This window comes from Ovis canadensis, chromosome 20, assembly GCF_042477335.2.
Source record: "Ovis canadensis isolate MfBH-ARS-UI-01 breed Bighorn chromosome 20, ARS-UI_OviCan_v2, whole genome shotgun sequence".
NCBI classification, from domain to species: Eukaryota; Metazoa; Chordata; class Mammalia; order Artiodactyla; family Bovidae; genus Ovis; species Ovis canadensis.
In genome coordinates, this window is record NC_091264.1 from 43,950,368 (window position 1) to 43,969,193 (window position 18,826).

At 36.1% G+C, this 18,826-nt stretch overlaps 1 protein-coding gene and 1 non-coding gene across 2 annotated transcripts; one reads left to right on the top strand and one right to left on the bottom strand.

The window, feature by feature from the left end:
* Positions 1–310: 310 nt before the first annotated feature.
* On the bottom strand, positions 311–382 carry TRNAG-ACC (transfer RNA glycine (anticodon ACC)). The gene has a single exon. It is a non-coding gene; the product is annotated as a tRNA-Gly (tRNA).
* A 6,654-nt stretch (positions 383–7,036) lies between these two features.
* LOC138425478 (putative olfactory receptor 2B3) lies at positions 7,037–7,978 on the top strand. The gene has a single exon (XM_069563422.1). It carries the CDS (start codon positions 7,037–7,039, stop codon positions 7,976–7,978), a length of 942 nt encoding a protein of 313 aa, XP_069419523.1.
* Positions 7,979–18,826: the final 10,848 nt, after the last annotated feature.

An 18,826-nucleotide genomic window follows, 5' to 3' on the forward strand; every position in this document is an offset into this window, starting at 1 on the left:
GTGGAGGTGATGGAATTCCAGCTGTGTTATTTCAAATCCCAAAAGATGATGCTATGAAAGTGCTGCACTCAACACACCAGCAAATTCGGGAAACTCAGCAGTGGCCACAGGACTGGAAAATGTCAGTTTTCATTCCAATCCTAAAGAAAGGCAATGCTGAAGAATGTTCAAGTGAAAATGAAAGTGAAGTTGCTCAGTCATGTCCAGCTCTTTGTGACCCCCTGGACTGTAGCCTGCCAGGTTTCTCCATCCATGGGATTATCCAGGCAAGAATACTACAGTGGGTTACCATTTCCTTCTCCAGGTAATCTTCCCGACCCAGGGATCGAACCTAGGTCTCCTGCATGGTAGGCAGACGCTTTAACCTCTGAGCCACCAGGGAAGCCACCAGGGAAGAATGTTCAAACTACCACGCAATTGCACTCATCGCACACACTAGCAAAGTAATGCTCAAAATTCTCCAAGCTAGGTTTTAACAGTACATAAACTGAGAACCTCCAGATATTCAAGCTGGATTTAGAAAAGGCAGAGGAACCAGAGATCAAATTGCCAACATCCATCAGATCATAAAAAAAAAAAAACACATAATTCCAGAAAAACATCTACTTCTGTTTTATTGACTATGCCAAAGCCTTTGACTGTGTGGATCACAACAAACTGGAAAATTCTTAAAGAGATGAGAATACCAGACCACCTGACCTGCCTCCTGAGAAATCTGTTTGCAGTTCAGGAAGCAACAGTTAGAACTGGACATGAAACAATGGACTGGTTCCAAATTGGGGAAGGAGTACATCAAGGCTGTATATTGTCACCCTGTTTGTTTAACTTATATGCAGAATGCATCATGCAAATTGCTGGGCTGGATGAAGCACAAGCCAGAATCAAGATGTCGGGAAAAATATTAGTAACCTCAGATATGCAGATGACACCACCCTTATGGCAGAAAGCAAAGAGGAAGTGAATAGCCTCTTTATGAAAGTGAAAGAGGGGAGTGTAAAAGCTGGCTTAAAATTCAACGTTCAAAAATCTAAGACCTTGGCATCCAGTCCCATCATTTCCTGGCAAGTAGACGGTAAAACAATGGAAACAGTGAGAAACTTTATTTTCTTGGGCTCCAAAATCACTGCAGATGGTGACTGCAGCCATGAAATTAAAAGACACTTGCTCCTTGGAAGGAAAGCTATGACAAACCTAGACAGTATATTAAAAAGCAGACATTACTTTGCCAACAAAGGTCTATCTAGTCAGCTATGGTTTTTCCAGCAGTCATGTGTGGATGAAAGCATTGGACCATAAAGAAGGTTGAGCACCAAAGAATTGTTGCACTTTTACTGTGGGGTTGGAGAAGACTCTTGTGAGTCCCTTGGACTGCAAGTAACTCAAACCAGTCAATCATAAAAGAAATCAGTCCTGACTATTCATTGGAAGGCATGGTGCTGAAGCTGAAGCACCAGTACTTCAGCTACTTGATGCAAAGAACTGACTCATTAAAAATAAGCCCGTGATGCTGGCAAGAAATTGAAAGCAGAAGGAGCAGGGGATGACAGAGGATGAGAAGGTTGGATGGCATCATCGAATCGATGGACATGAGTTTGAACAAACTTTGGGAATTGGTGATGGACAGGGAAGCTTGGCGTGATGAGGTCCATGGGGTCACAAAGAGTTGGACACAACTGGGCAAGTGAACTGAACAATAAGGGCAGGTGCTAAGAAATGTAACAATTTAGAAAATGATTATATTCTACACAGATGATTTTACAATTTATAAAAAATGCATTATACAAAAGAGAAACAAGTGAAAACAAATACATTAAACTACTAGCAAAAGGTGTTCTTTGAGATTATATCTATGCTGACACTCAGTTCAATTTCATCATACCAAATCTTAGGTGAGCACATATCAAGTAATGAATCAACTTATTTCCAAAAACTATTCCTGTTCCAATTCCATATGTTTCTACTACGGTTGACCCTTGACAACGCAGAAGTTAGGAATGCTGATTCCACACTCAATCAAAACTCCATGACTTTTGACTTCCCAAACTTAACATGACTAGCCTACTGTTGCCTTATTGTGAATATAAAGTTTATTAACACCTCTTATATGTGTTATATAATGTATTCTTAAAATAAAGGAAGCTAGAGAAAAGAAAATGTTATTAAAAATACATAAGGATGAGAAAATACATTTACAGTATGTACTGTATTTATCGATACCATAAGTTTACATCCTCTGTTTACCAGATGAATCGTCTGTCTGTCAGTACCTGCATTAATATTGTCTTATATGATACAAAACACTGTATATATGTATTATTAGAAATTAAAAAATAGAAAGATAATGTGAAAATTTCATATTTATTTTAAGGTATAATGACATAAATTGATAACAAAAAATGAGCTAATTACTGATGTTTTATAAATAAATAACTGATATAATTGCTTCACAGTAGCCTACCTTATACACTAAGTGAATCATTTAATAATGTTTATGGCTTGTGTTATATAGTCATATTCATAATACAGTATTGAGATTATATATTTTTATAAAACTGCTTACCTGTGGTGATAGGCTGAAACATAGTTTCTCTAACTGTGAAAGAGAGAAAGAAGTATACTGTATAATAATGTAATTCTTTGAAAGCAAAGTTATAAGCAATAAAAAACTAAAGTATTAATTTTACATTAAGTATCACTCATGCCTACATGAGGATACACTATCCTCTTCCACACGTCTTACACATGATGCTTTATACATATATTTTTATATATTTATGGAAAATCTGTGTATCAGTGGACTTCACAGCTCTTGCCCATGTTGTTCGAGAGTCAGCTGTAATTCTGCCCCAAGGAATTCATTCTAAACTTAAATTTGTGTGTTAATTTTATCTTGTAACTTTGTATGAAATAGTTTTTTAATGTGGAGCTCTCTAGCAGGTTTAAACTAAGCCCATTCATCAAAAAAACCAATGAACAATAGAAATACTATTATCCCATATACACCATCTGTGGTCTCAGTATTTGACCTTAAGACTATTTAAAAGAATGGATTAAAAGTTCATGTAGTCTTGTACTTTCCTGATTAAACAATCCCAAACTTATTTTTCATGGTCTATGCTTCATGACTAGTATTTTCAATCTAGTTTTTAATATGTGTGAACCATCTATGTGCCAGTATTATGCTACCCTTACGAAACAGAGTTCACATGGTTTCACTCTGGACACAATGACCAATTAAACTTGAGGGACTCTGGAATCCCTAGGGCTAAAAGAGCACAGAGCATTGTATGAACGGTAAGCCTTCAGTTACAGCTAAACCTTCTCTCCATGACTCTGTCAGTGTTGCTGGTATTTATAAAATCAGCTTCTCATTGTATTAGGAGCTTGCTGAGAAGAGCCAGGGTCAGTCAAAAACACCTGGGTGACTGAAGACATTATCTCTAATATACTTTTACCTCATCATATGAACTTTTCTCATATGTTTTTTATTCAGTCCAGTTATGTGCTAATTTCATTCTCAATCTATGGGCAAAATGTAGCTGAATAAGAATTTCACAAGAGGTGAAATGTCAAAAAGTCACTGCATTTTTCATCCTGTTTTTGGACCAAACTTCCTTCAAAACATGCACAAAGAATGGTGTAGACACCTTTTCAACACTAGAAAAGAGAAACGGTGAGTGATGTCTACTAAACAGAATTATGTTATTGTCATTGAGTGGGAAAGATCTCTCAAGATCATTTAATATACTTCCTTGCCTCTAGGTTGCTTCACATTCAATAAGCAGAGTTCAATTTGCTTCCTGGGAATCTTGAAATAAAGGTCAAATATTTCCAGCGGCTCCAAAAACACTGGTTATCATTTCACTCTTTTGCAGATTATATTGTCATACAAAAAAAAAAAAAAAGGAGTATTTAGGATTCTTTTAATTAGTAGAGGATGTAGAAATAAAAGAAGAGCTATGATAACAGTGGGATGAAAATATCCTTTACAAAGGGTAATTTCATTTTTCTGATAATGTAAAAAATGAACTAATGAATGAGCATCAATGACATCAGAGACATACAAAATGTGGGAAGGAGTATTGAATAAAAGATGTGAAAAAAGAAATACAAAAAGAAATAAAAGAAATAGAAAAAAAAAAACCCCAGCTGTTGAGTAAAGTGTTTTTATTATGCCTTCAGGCAACTCAGTGTCTCTTACTAACCATTGACTTGACTATCATTTACTGGGAAACAATGTTCTCAGTATTATGCTAGACACAAAGAAAAAATGACATGCACATATAATCATTTCATACTATATTATCATAAAATTATAATGTTTCAGCTCCACTAGTAGTAATTTGTCTGTTTTTTTTTCAGATACATGGGAAGTGGAGATAATGATACATTATTACTATTAATACTTACTGATAATGATTAATGCTCTTGATACTATTAGTGATAACTAGTTCACATTCACAGCTCTATATTCCAGAGCTGTCCTAAATTCAGATGTGTAGGCCTTGCTGCATTAAACCTATACAATAACTCTCTTATTATCAATACAGAATCTGTGAATTTTGAACACAAGGATATTCATCAATTTGCCCAGAACCATACTCAGAGAGTAAAGAGTCTGCCTGCAATGCTAGAGACCTGGGTTTAATCCCTGGGTTGGGAAGATCCTCTGGAGAAGGGAATAGTTACCCACTCCAGTATTCTTGCCTGGAGAATCCCATGAATAGAGCAGCCTGGAAGGCTACAGTCCACCGGGTCGCAAAGAGTTAGATTTGACTGTGCAACTAACACTTTCACTTATACAGATCAGATATAAAATGCTGGGAGATTCTAGCTACAGAGGCAATGTTCTGAAAAGCTAACTTTTAAGGCAATTTTTTAAAACATTATCTAGTGAGTAGACAGGAGCAGGAAATGGCAACCCACTCCAGTACTCTTGCCTGGAAAATCCCATGGATGGTGGAGCCTGGTAGGCTGCAGTCCATGGGGTCGCGAAGAGTTGGACATGACTGAGCAACTTCACTTTCACTTTTCACTTTCATGCATTGGGGAAGGAAATGGCAACACATTCCAATGTTCTTGCCTGGAGAATCCCAGGGATGGGGGAGCCTGGTGGGCTGCCGTTTATGGGGTAGCACAGACACGACTGAAGCGACTTAGCAGCAGCAGCAGCAGCAGCAGAATTGAACAGAAAAAGCAGCATTTCCCTGTTTTGATTTGTTTCTTTATTGATGAAAAATTGCACATCTTTTCTATTTTCACCTTTGCTTCATATTTGTTCTTGTCCAACCTGTCTGTTTATATCCACTGCTCTTTTTTCATTGGAGTTTTGGCCTTTTCTCATAATTATTATGTACTAATTACTTATATTTTAGTATGTAAACCATTTTTGCCATAAACTGCACATTTTTCATTTTGACTATCCTTTATCAATGTATGGACTTTTTCATGTGAAAATTTAAATGTACACACAAATAAGTCAAGTCTTACATCCTTTTCTATTTTTCAACTGAGAGTATATTATTGGCATTTACTAAATAATGTGTATCTGTAGCTAAAAAGCCAAAATTAAAACTTCATGTAATGGAAAGAATTATAGATCTTAGCACCATCTCTATTCATTCTCATGTAGGTATCCCATGCTAAAGTTATAGTTTATATATCAGTGTTACTAACTTGGGGAAAAAAGTATTCCACTCTGGTATAAAATATGTCAATTCTTATTATTATATCTTCTTTTTTAAGTCAATCTAGCAGCACTATCTATTTTTATGCTTGTAAATTCAAATGGGGTAGGTCTAAGCAATGAAAATTTAAACATGCAAAGTAGACTAAAGGAGTTTAGATGCCCTTGGGTCATATAACTAAATAACTGATAACTTTCACAGATTGAAGAAAATCAACTTTATTTGATTTTTGGCTCCTTGATTCCATTGTTTATAACTCTTGTGTCTTCCTTTGCTGCTTTCTCTATATTTAGGTGGAATTAAGGAATATATAAAAATGAATGGCCTTTAAATTCTGCTTTTGCGTCTTGGCCTTAAGATTACAGAGTGTGCAAATTATTTATTCTCATTGAGTCATAGTAGTAATAAAATGTAGATCATATCCATTTATTAGGGTTTTGGTGAGAATTAGAAAGAATTATTTCAGGCACTAAGCAATGCCTGTCACTGGTAGTAAATCAACAATTAGCTTATGCATTTTGCAGTTTTCATCAAGGTATTTGGAGATGCTGGGAGATGTCAACTGTGATCATCATTATAAACCACAAGTTAGACATAATTTTTTACCATGAATCAAAGCATTTAATACTCATGATAGCTCTTTGTGGAAATGGATGTTCATATGTGTCATTTTAGAGAGACAGCTCAAAAGTATCCCAAGAATATACTACTAAAACAAGCATAATTTCTTTAGATCAAGTTCAGATTTATATGATGCTCTTATAACCTCTATATTACTCAGCATTTTGAGCATGGATTAAAAACTACTGAATTAAAACAGCATTTATTCTTAAAATACTGAGAGTTGGGCATGACTCAGTGACTTCACTTTCACTTTTCACTTTCATGCATTGGAGAAGGAAATGGCAACCCACTCCAGTGTTCTTGCCCAGGGATGGCAGAGCCTGGTGGGCTGCCGTCTATGGGGTTGCACAGAGTCAGACACAACTGAAGTGACTTAGCAGCAGCAGCAGCAGCAGCAGTATAAGAAAAGGGATAAGAATTGAAATGTATTGAGCACATGTAACTGTCCATGTTTCATGCATACAGGTTCATATTCTTGGCCTTTAAATGTGATGATTTGCTTCATAAAGTCAAACATAAATACTAAAACAGAAGAGCTATTTTTTAACTATACAATACCCATATTATATTTTACAGGGTTCTATTTAATTGACTATATATTTGGTGTAGAATCATTCACTATGATTATCCTAAATTCAGTTCTGTTACAATAAGAGTAGTCAGTATTATCTATTGACCACTTTACTATTTTATACTTTTTAGGAATGAAAAATAAATGCATCATCATGAATTGGGCAAATGAGAGTTCCCCGAAAGAATTTGTACTACTTGGCTTTTCAGACAAGCCCTGGCTACAAAAACCTCTTTTTATGTTACTATTAATATCATACACAACCACCGTCTTTGGCAATGTGTCCATCATGATGGTCTGCATTCTGGATCCCAAGCTTCATACTCCCATGTATTTCTTTCTTACTAATCTGTCCATCTTAGATCTCTGTTACACCACAAGTACAGTCCCTCATATGCTGACGAATATTTCTCACAACAAGAAAACTATTAGCTATGCTGGCTGTGTGGCCCAGCTCATCATCTTCCTGGCCCTGGGTGCTACTGAGTGTCTCCTCCTTGCTGTTATGTCCTTTGACAGGTATGTGGCGATTTGCAGACCCCTCCACTATGTTGTCATCATGAACCCTTGGTTCTGCTTGAGGATGATAGCCTTCTCCTGGTTCACTGGCTTCAGCAACTCAGTGCTGCAGTCCTCCTTGACCCTTAACATGCCACGGTGTGGTCATCAAGAAGTGGACCACTTTTTCTGTGAGGTTCCTGCCCTTCTCAAGTTGTCCTGTGCTGACACAAAGCCTATTGTTGCTGAGCTTTTTTTCTTCAGTGTGTTAATTCTGCTAATTCCAGTGACATTGATCCTCATCTCCTATGGCTTCATAGCTCAAGCAGTATTGAGAATCAAATCGGCAGAAGGACGACGGAAAGCCTTTGGGACGTGTGGGTCTCACATGGTTGTAGTCTCTCTCTTTTTTGGAACAGGCATATACATGTATCTACAACCACCTTCTTCCACCTCTAAGGACTGGGGGAAAATCGTTTCCCTCTTCTATGGGATATTCATACCCATGTTGAACCCCCTCATCTATAGCCTTAGAAATAAAGATATGAAGGAGGCCTTTAAGAGGCTGATGCTGTTAACATTTTACTATAAAAAGTAAGAAGTGTCCCATCATGATGAGAATCTTCTGAGTCTTTTTTTCTCTTGAAAATAGTAATAATGTTCAAACTAATTTTTCTATTTTTCAGGCTCTTACAAGTTTACGGAGTTAGGCCAACAGTTAGAAAATCTTCCTAACTTCAGGAAGCAATGCTGAGACCATAAGCTATATTCTTCTAAATTAAAAGTTCCTTTGCCTTCTATAAGGTTCCTCAATGAACTTTGTTTCTTGAGGCCAAGCCATGCTAATTCCCTCCTGTCAATGCCTGACTATTCAGAACACTTGGATGGTTTACCTTCCCACTTATACTATGTGTTAGAGAACAATCTTGTCTACCACCTTAGTTAGGGAGTTCCATATCTTTCTGACTAAATGACCAGCAATCCCAAGACAGAAGTTTTCCCATAGCACACAAGTCCTCATATGCATGCTTCAGAACTGTTCCAAGCATGTAGTCTGTCCCAAATCTAGTAACAGCTGACTTTAAACTAGCTAAGTGTGTGCATCTCATCCTAGAAACTGGAAATATCAGTTGAATTTTTGAAATATTTATTTATTTATTTTTCACTGTGCTGGGCTTTGTTGCTACACACAGGCTTTCTCTTGTTGGGGTGAGTGGGCCCTACATTGCGGTTGCAATGAGAGGACTTCTCTTGTTGTGGAGCACAAGTCCTAGGGCACGTGGGCTTCAGTAGTTGTGGCAAACGGGCTAAGTTGCTCTGTGGAATATGAGATCTTCCTGAGTCAGGGATCAAACCAGTGTCCCTTGCATTGCAATGTGGGTTCTTAACCACTGGACCATAAAGGAAGCCCTCAGCTGAATTTTATTTCTAACCTTCTTTTTAATTCATCCCTTTATTTCCAATGAATTGCATTTTTTTCCTTTCTTCTTTCATTCCCCAAATCCTTACTTGTCCCAAGTTCTGCAACCAAGCACACAGGATCTCCCCTAAATTATGACGTTATTTATAAAAATGGTAATAGGAAATTTTTCTAACATTGATCTGAATTAATTCACTTTATTTGGATAGTCACTCAATAAGTATTTATTGATCACTAGGTAGCACTAGACCAGAGAGAAAACAATCAGAGTTCCTCTACTAAAAAATATTCTAGTTCGCAGAGGAAACGACTCTTAACCTCAGATACTTAAATGATTACTTGTAGTTAACAATGTAAGGGCATAGATGGGACAACATTTTAGGCAGCAGAGAAAAGGTTACAAAACACATTTAAAAAGAGGCTGTAGATGATAACTGAAAAGTTGAAAAGTTTGGATTTTATCCAGTTATGAAAACAGAATACTTAGATCACAGAAGGTATCAGAAGCACAAACTATCCAAAAATGTAAGTACAGAGTATGGCAGAATATATAATAAGCATGTGTTTACTAAATGTGACATTTCCAATAAATGGGAAAGGGAAAAAGTTTAAATATATGGAGTTTAAAATGTTTGTTTAGCACAAAAAGAAAGCAGTAAGCATTTCAAGACACTGTAAATGAATGAATACAATTATATCTCAATATAAGTGCCATTTTTAAGATTTCCCAACCATTTTGTACCACTGCCATCTCTTTTTGAATATATGATAGACATTTCCAACTCAACACAATCAAAAGCTGAACACCTGCTCTCTCCACCACAAAGTCTTCTTCTAAAGCTCACTATTTTAGTAAGTTGATTCACTTGTTGTGAATCTGCAAGTCAGAAACCATTAGCCATATCTTAAACCATCTCTTGCATAATTTTCCACATCAAAACCACTAGGAAGACAAATCAGTCATTCCTCTTTCGTACCTCCCACCCCTCCATTCTTTTCCATCTTCACACTCCTGGTTCCATACTCTTTTTCTGCTGCTACTGCTAAGTCGCTTCAGTCGTGCCCAACTCTGTGCGACCCCATAGACGGCAGCCCACCAGGCTTGCCCGTCCCTGGGATTCTCCAGGCAAGAACACTGGAGTGGGTTGCCATTTCCTTCTCCAAAGGAAGAGGAATGTATGGCTGTATTTCCCAGCCATACAGCCTTCTGTCTTGCACTTAGCATTTTTCCTTAAAGCGCAGAATGTTTGAGCATTCTTCTCCTTCCACACCTGGCATGCTGCAAACTATGGGGCCACAAAGAGTCGGACACAACTGAGCAACTGAACTACAACAAATCCTTCCACCTAATTACTAGTTGCTCAAGCCTCATCATTTATTAGAAAATCTTTTTGTGGTCTCCCTGATTTAGTCTAATACCCACAAATTTACTTGCTTATCATATACCTCTCATTTATGGTATTTATCCTTCTAAGTGATCATTTGATAAGTGCCTTTACTTACTACTAGACTGTAGCAAAGAGCAAAGTTTGGTTTTGTTCACCAAGACACTCACAAAACTTAATTTTGGGGACAAAAATTAAAATATCTGTTATCAAAACTATGGATAATTTTAGCTAATAACCAAATTTTCATTTATTCTTTTAAAAGAATTTTCAGAAATATAAAACTCTCTGGGGTGAGGAAAATGGTCCTGTGAAATTCCACAGTGGGATATAAACTCAAATTCTCAAGGCTAAAGAAATTTAATTTCTCTGTAAAAATGAAAATCTAGTGACAGTCACATATAGTTATTAGTAATCACTTATCTTTGAAAAATTACATAAATGCATTACTCTATTTTAGTAAAAGCAAATAGTTTTATGGGTGAGAAATCATCTTTAAACATTGCTGGCATATTAGTTTATCCCTATAGGAATAAAGGTTATAGTTTCTCTTCACATGCATTTTATCTTACTAATATACCTAGGTTCTTATTCATTAAGCACTTTACAGTTTTCAAGATTCACACACATTATTCCATAAAATCCCATAAAACCTTTTTTTTCCTACCCCTATATTGCCCTTTTCACTTTCCTATCCAAACTGATAACCACTAGCTTGTCCTTTGCATCTGTGAGTGTGCTTCTTTTTTGTTATAATCACTAGTTTTTGTGTTTTTTTAGGTCCCACACATAAATGATATCATACAGTATTTGCCTTTCTCTATCTGACCTATTTCACATAGAATAATGCCCTCCAAGTCCATCCATACTGCTGGAGATGGCAAATTTTAATTCTTTTTGCTATATCTCCTCAAGCAAGGGAAACGAAGGCAAAATTTTTAAGAGGGGGCTACGTCAAACAAAAAAATCCTTTCCACAACAAAGGAAACTATCAACAAAACAAAAAGACTGCCTACTGAATGGGAGAAAATATTTGCAAATATATGTGACAAGAGGTTAATATTCAAAACATACAAAGAAAGCATAACTCAAAAAATCTGATTTAAAAAATGGGCAGAGAACCTAAATAGGCATTTTCCAAAAAATTTCATACAGATGACTTACATTCAAAAGATGCTCAAAACCACTAGCCATCAGATGGAGGCAAATCAAAACCACAATGAGATATCTCTTCACACCTATCAGAATGGCTATTATCAGATGGACAACAAATAACAAATGTTGGCAAGGATGTGGAAAAAAGGGAACCCTTATGCACTGTTGGTGGGAATTGGTTTAGCACAGTGGAAAACATATGGAGGTTCCTCAAAATATTAAAAACAGAAAATTTAAAAAAAAAAAAGATTCTAGAGCAAAACACTGTCTCAGAAAATAAATAGAACTACCATATGATCCAGAAATTCCACTCCTGGGTATTTATCCAAAGGAAAAAAACCCACTAATTCAAAAAGATACGTGTAAAACTGATTCACTTTGCTGTACAGCAGAAGCTAACACAGCACTGGAAATCCAATAAAAGTTAATTTAAAAATTAAAACATAAAGAAGTACCTCCAAACCACTCCCCCCCGAAAAAAAGATACATGCACCCTTATGTTCATTTGCAGATTAATTTACAGTAGCCAAGACATGGAAGCAAAATACATGCCCATCAATAAGTGAGTAGATAAATAAGTAATGGAATATATATACAATGGACTCTCACTTAGACAAAGAATGAAATCTTGCCATTTGTGACAACATAGATGGGCCTAGAGGGTATTATGAGAAGTGAAACAAGTCAGATAGAGTAAGACAGTGTGATTTCACTGACATGTAAAATCTAAAAATAGTACACATGTACAGACATGACTAAACAGAAACAAAGTCCTAGATACAGAGAACAAATAGGTAGCTGCCAAATGGGAGGGGGTTGGAGGGAGGAAAAAGTGGCTGAGGGAAACTAGGGCACAAATGTACAGTTACAAAATAAATGCATCGTGGGTATAAAATATGCAGTGTGAAGCCTATAGTCAATAGCTGTGTAATAGCTTCATATGATGATAGATGGTAACTAGATTTACTGTGGTGATCATTTTGAAACGTACAAAAATATGCTGTGCACCAGGAACTCATTCAGTGTTGTAGTTCAATTATACTTCAACAAACAAACTCACAGAAACAGATCAGATTTGTTGTTATTAGGGGTAGGGTATGGAGTGGAAGAGAACTGGATAAAAGTGATCAAAATGTACAAATTTCCAATTATAAGATAAAAAGTTATAGGGATACAATGCACAACAGGATTAATTAATATTGCTGTATGTTATATATGAAAGTTGTTGAGAGAGTAAATCCTCAGAGTTCTCAGCACAAGGAAAAAATATTTTAAAATTTCTTTTAATTTGTATCTTTGTAAGATAATGAATGTACACTAAATTTACTGTGGTCATCATTTCATGATATATCATTATGCTGTACAACTTAAACTTATACAATGCTCTATGTTAATTATATCTCAATAAAACTGAAAAAAATTAAAGCATAGATGTTAAAATCCGTGGGTTAAAATTTGATCAGGATCAAGATATTTATATAACTTCAGGCCTTTCCCTTCTAATTAGATTTTAATTTCTAAGGAAAAAATATCACAACTTGTCATAGGAGAGACCTGGGGGACATCACCTTAATCAAGTGACTGAACTTAACAGCATCACCTGTAAGACAAACCAGCCTCGTGTACCTTTCTGTATTGATTGGCTCCTGCATGGGGAACAAAATAAAGCACATTTTGGAGATAATCAACAAGATTGAATATAAATTGTGGATTAGATAATAGTACAGTTATATTGCTATAAAATATCCCAGTTTTGATAACTGTAGTAGCTATGTAAGAAAATGTGCTATTCTGAGTAACTGTACACTGCACTTGGAAAGCTCCAAGACACTGATGAAAGAAACTGAAGGCAACACAAAGAGATGGAAAATAAATTGTGCTTATGGAATGGAAGAATTATTATTGCTAAAATGACCCTGGGGAAGACATGGCCAGTACTCACTTCAGGTCCAGCTGTCTCTCCAAACACCCTGGGCACACACAGACTGCACAGGGATGAACCCACACAAAGACACACCTCCAAAACTGAGATAGGTAAGTTTCACATAATTTCACTGAGACAGAGAGAGTTTAACGAAATAAGATGACAAAAGAATATGTCTTGAATGAAAGACCAAGAAACAACAGCCCTTGAAAAAACTCTAATGAAACAGGTAAATAATTTACCTGATAAAAAGTTCAAGGCAATAGTAACAAGAATGTTAACTGAACTGAGTGAAAGATAGATCAACACAGTGTGAATTTTACCAAAGAACTGGAAAATATAATAAAGGACCAGTTAGAGCTAAAGAATACAGTGTGTGAAATGAAAACTTCAGGAGGAGAAATAATAGCAGATTAAATAATATAGAAGAATGCATATGCCATCTGGAAAAATGCAAATCACCCAATTAGACAGAAAAAAAAGAAACAGAAAACCATTTTGTTTTAAATGAGAATAGTTTACAAGAACTCTGGGACAACATTCTTCACATTACCATTCACAATATAGGGATCTCAGAGAAAGGAGTCAAAATGTATTCGATGAAATTAGGGCTGAAACCTCCCTGAACCTGAAGAAGGAAACAGGTATTCAGATATAGGAAGCACAGAGATTTCTATTGTAAGATTTCACTCACATGTGGAATCTAAAAAATAAACAAAACAAAAATAAACTTACAGGTACAAAAAACAAATTAGTGATTACCAGAAGGGAAGTGTACTGGGACATGAGTGAAATGGGTGAAGGCGGTCAACTGTAAGATGATGAATGGCAAGTAGACTTGTGATAGTGATTACTTTCTAGTGTATACAGATGCCAAATTATAATGTTGTACATGTGAAAATTATATAATTGTTTAAAACCACCAATGAAAATCTTGTTTTGCCACATATCAGTTTGCCCTTTGTGAGTTATTTCACTAGTATTTCATTCATTCTGGAGCCAAGTTTACTGACATACTGCAAATAAGCATCAATCTCTTACTTCTTTATTACAAATCATTTTTCATTACAGCAAATTTTTGTCTGTAATTTTTTCTGTGTTATATTTGAAGCAACAGGGAAAGTGATTAATACATAGCAGGCACTCAACAAATATTTATTGCTTAAATAAATGAATGAAACACTGAGACATTAATTTATTCTTGACACATTTTTAATTGTTTAAACCAAATGTGGAACTTTAACATAGCATTCGGTCAGGTTAAAAGTCTATATTATACCATGCTACTGTGGAAGAAATATTTGAAGACAAGACCCTTTTTGTTCCTTAAAAATCATACACCATGGCCAAGTGGGCTTTCTCCCAGGGATGCAAGGATTCTTCAACATCCACAAATCAATCAATGTAATTCACCACATTAACAAATTGAAAAATAAAAACCATATGATTATCTCAATAGATGCAGAGAAGGCCTTTGACAAAATTCAACATCCATTTATGATAAAAACTCTCCAGAAAGCAGGAATAGAAGGAACATACCTCAACATAATAAAAGCTATCTATGACAAACCCACAGCAAACATTATCCTCAATGGTGAAAAATTGAAAGCATTTCCCCTAAAGTCAGGAACAAGACAAGGGTGTCCCCTTTCACCGCTACTATTCAACATAGTTCTGGAAGTTTTGGCCACAGCAATCAGAGCAGAAAAAGAAATAAAAAGAATCCAAATTGGGAAAGAAGAAGTAAAATTCTCACTGTTTGCAGATGACATGATCCTCTACATGGAAAACCCTAAAGACTCCACCAGAAAATTACTAGAGCTCATCAATGAATATAGTAAAGTTGCAGGATATAAAATCAACACACAGAAATCCCTTGCATTCCTATACACGAATAATGAGAAAGTAGAAAAAGAAATTAAGGAAACAATTCCATTCACCACTGCAACGAAAAGAATAAAATACTTAGGAATATATCTACCTAAAGAAACTAAAGACCTATATACAGAAAACTACAAAACACTGATGAAAGAAATCAAAGAGGACACTAATAGATGGAGAAATATACCATGTTCATGGATAGGAAGAATCAATATAGTGAAAATGAGTATACTACCCAAAGCAATTTACAAATTCAGTGCAATCCCTATCAAGCTACCAGCCACATTTTTCACAGAACTAGAACAAATAATTTCAAGATTTGTATGGAAATACAAAAAACCTCGAATAGCCAAAGCAATCTTGAGAAAGAAGAATGGAACTGGAGGAATCAACTTGCCTGACTTCAGGCTCTACTACAAAGCCACAGTCATCAAGACAGTATGGTACTGGCACAAAGACAGACATATAGATCAATGGAACAAAATAGAAAGCCCAGAGATAAATCCACACACATATGGACACCTTATCTTTGACAAAGGAGGCAAGAATATACAATGGAGTAAAGACAATCTCTTTAACAAGTGGTGCTGGGAAAACTGGTCAACCACTTGTAAAAGAATGAAACTAGATCACTTCCTAACACCGCACACAAAAATAAACTCAAAATGGATTAAAGATCTAAATGTAAGATCAGAAACTATAAAACTCCTAGAGGAGAACATAGGCAAAACACTCTCAGACATAAATCACAGCAGGATCCTCTATGATCCACCTCCCAGAATTCTGGAAATAAAAGCAAAAATAAACAAATGGGATCTAATTAAAATTAAAAGCTTCTGCACAACAAAGGAAAATATAAGCAAGGTGAAAAGACAGCCTTCGGAATGGGAGAAAATAATAGCAAATGAAGCAACTGACAAACAACTAATCTCAAAAATATACAAGCAACTCCGGCAGTTCAATTCCAGAAAAATGAATGACCCAATCAAAAAATGGGCCAAAGAACTAAATAGGCATTACTCCAAAGAAGACATACGGATGGCTAACAAACACATGAAAAGATGCTCAACATCACTCATTATTAGAGAAATGCAAATCAAAACCACAATGAGGTACCACTTCACACCAGTCAGAATGGCTGCGATCCAAAAATCTGCAAGCAATAAATGCTGGAGAGGGTGTGGAGAAAAGGGAACCCTCCTACACTGTTGGTGGGAATGCAAACTAGTACAGCCACTATGGAGAACAGTGTGGAGATTCCTTAAAAAATTGCAAATAGAACTACCTTATGACCCAGCAATCCCACTTCTGGGCATACACACCGAGGAAACCAGAACTGAAAGAGACACATGTACCCCAATGTTCATTGCAGCACTGTTTATAATAGCCAGGACATGGAAACAACCTAGATGTCCATCAGCAGATGAATGGATAAGAAAGCCATGGTACATATACACAATGGAGTATTACTCAGCCATTAAAAAGAATTCATTTGAATCAGTTCTGATGAGATGGATGAAACTGGAGCCAATTATACAGAGTGAAGTAAGCCAGAAAGAAAAACACCAATACAGTATACTAACACATATATATGGAATTTAGGAAGATGGCAATGACGACCCTGTATGCAAGACAGGGAAAGAGACACAGATGTGTATAACGGACTTTTGGACTCAGAGGGAGAGGGAGAGAGTGGGATGATTTGGGAGAATGACATTCTAACATGTATACTATCATGTAAGAATTGAATCGCCAGTCTATGTCTTACGCAGGATGCAGCATGCTTGGGGCTGGTGCATGGGGATGACCCAGAGAAATGTTATGGGGAGGGAGGTGGGAGGGGGGTTCATGTTTGGGAACGCATGTAAGAATTAAAGATTTTAAAATTTTAAAAATAAAAAACTTTAAAAAAAATAAATAAAATAAAATAAATGTAAGATCAGAAACTATAAAACTCCTAGAGGAGAACATAGGCAAAACACTCTCAGACTCTCAGACATAAATCACAGCAGGATCCTCTATGATCCACCTCCCAGAATTCTGGAAATAAAAGCAAAAGTAAACAAATGGGATCTAATTAAAATTAAAAGCTTCTGCACAACAAAGGAAAATATAAGCAAGGTGAAAAGACAGCCTTCGGAATGGGAGAAAATAATAGCAAATGAAGCAACTGACAAACAACTAATCTCAAAAATATACAAACAACTTATGCAGCTCAATTCCAGAAAAGTCAACGACCCAATCAACAAATGGGCCAAAAAACTAAATAGACATTTCTCCAAAGAAGACATACGGATGGCTAACAAACACATGAAAAGATGCTCAACATCACTCATTATTAGAGAAATGCAAATCAAAACCACAATGAGGTACCACTTCACACCAGTCAGAATGGCTGCGATCCAAAAATCTGCAAGCAATAAATGCTGGAGAGGGTGTGGAGAAAAGGGAACCCTCCTACACTGTTGGTGGGAACGCAAACTAGTACAGCCACTATGGAGAACAGTGTGGAGATTCCTTAAAAAATTGCAAATAGAACTACCTTATGACCCAGCAATCCCAGTGCTGGGCATACACACCGAGGAAACCAGAATTGAAAGAGACACATGTACCCCAATGTTCATCGCAGCACTGTTTATAATAGCCAGGACATGGAAACAACCTAGATGTCCATCAGCAGATAAATGGATAAGAAAGCTGTCGTACATATACACAATGGAGTATTACTCAGCCATTAAAAAGAATTCATTTGAATCAGTTCTAATGAGGTGGATGAAACTGGAGCCGATTATACAGAGTGAAGTAAGCCAGAAAGAAAAACACCAATACAGTATACTAACACATATATATGGAATTTAGGAAGATGGCAATGACGACCCTGTATGCAAGACAGAAAAAAAGACACAGATGTGTATAACGGACTTTTGGACTCAGAGGGAGAGGGAGAGGGTGGGATGATTTGGGAGAATGGCATTCTAACATGTATACTATCATGTAAGAATTGAATCGCCAGTCTATGTCTTTCGCAGGATACGGCATGCTTGGGGCTGGTGCATGGGGATGACCCAGAGAGATGTTATGGGGAGGGAGGTGGGAGGGGGGTTCATGTTTGGGAACGCATGTAAGAATTAAAGATTTTAAAATTAAAAAAATAAAAAACTAAAAAAAATAATAATAATATTAGAAGGCGACTGCCTCTTCTCTCTCTGTGTAGAAATAAAATTATTTGCAGGAATCTCGAGAAATAATATCCTGAGGAAAAAATAAAAGAAAATTGTATCTTGACCCCAAAAATAATTGTCTTAAATTTTCTCTGTTATTCAAGGAGATTTTCCATGAAATTTTTTAGGAAGACTGCATTTTCTAGAATTCTTGGTCCTAAATTCATTTTCTTAAATTCATTCAACAAGGAAAATGCCAAAATTTATCATTTCATTTTACTATGGCAAGAGGAAAGAAAGTAGTATACCCGCTAGGGAATTTCTATCATGCTTCTTGCCAAGAGTTTTCCACTGAGGTTTATTACTTGTATGGAGAAAATGTCCCACAGCTTTATATAAAGAGGAAGAACCTTTCCTGAGCAATTGTTTTAGAGTAAAATGGGTTTTCATATCCAAACATATTTAAGATGCTTCAAATCAAATATATTTATAATGTTAAGGACCTACAATAAGAAGTAAA

What these genes read in the sequence shown, in the direction of transcription:
- LOC138425478 (XM_069563422.1), top strand. Translation starts at nt 7,037, where the DNA reads ATGAATTGGGCAAATGAGAGTTCCCCGAAAGAATTTGTACTACTTGGC.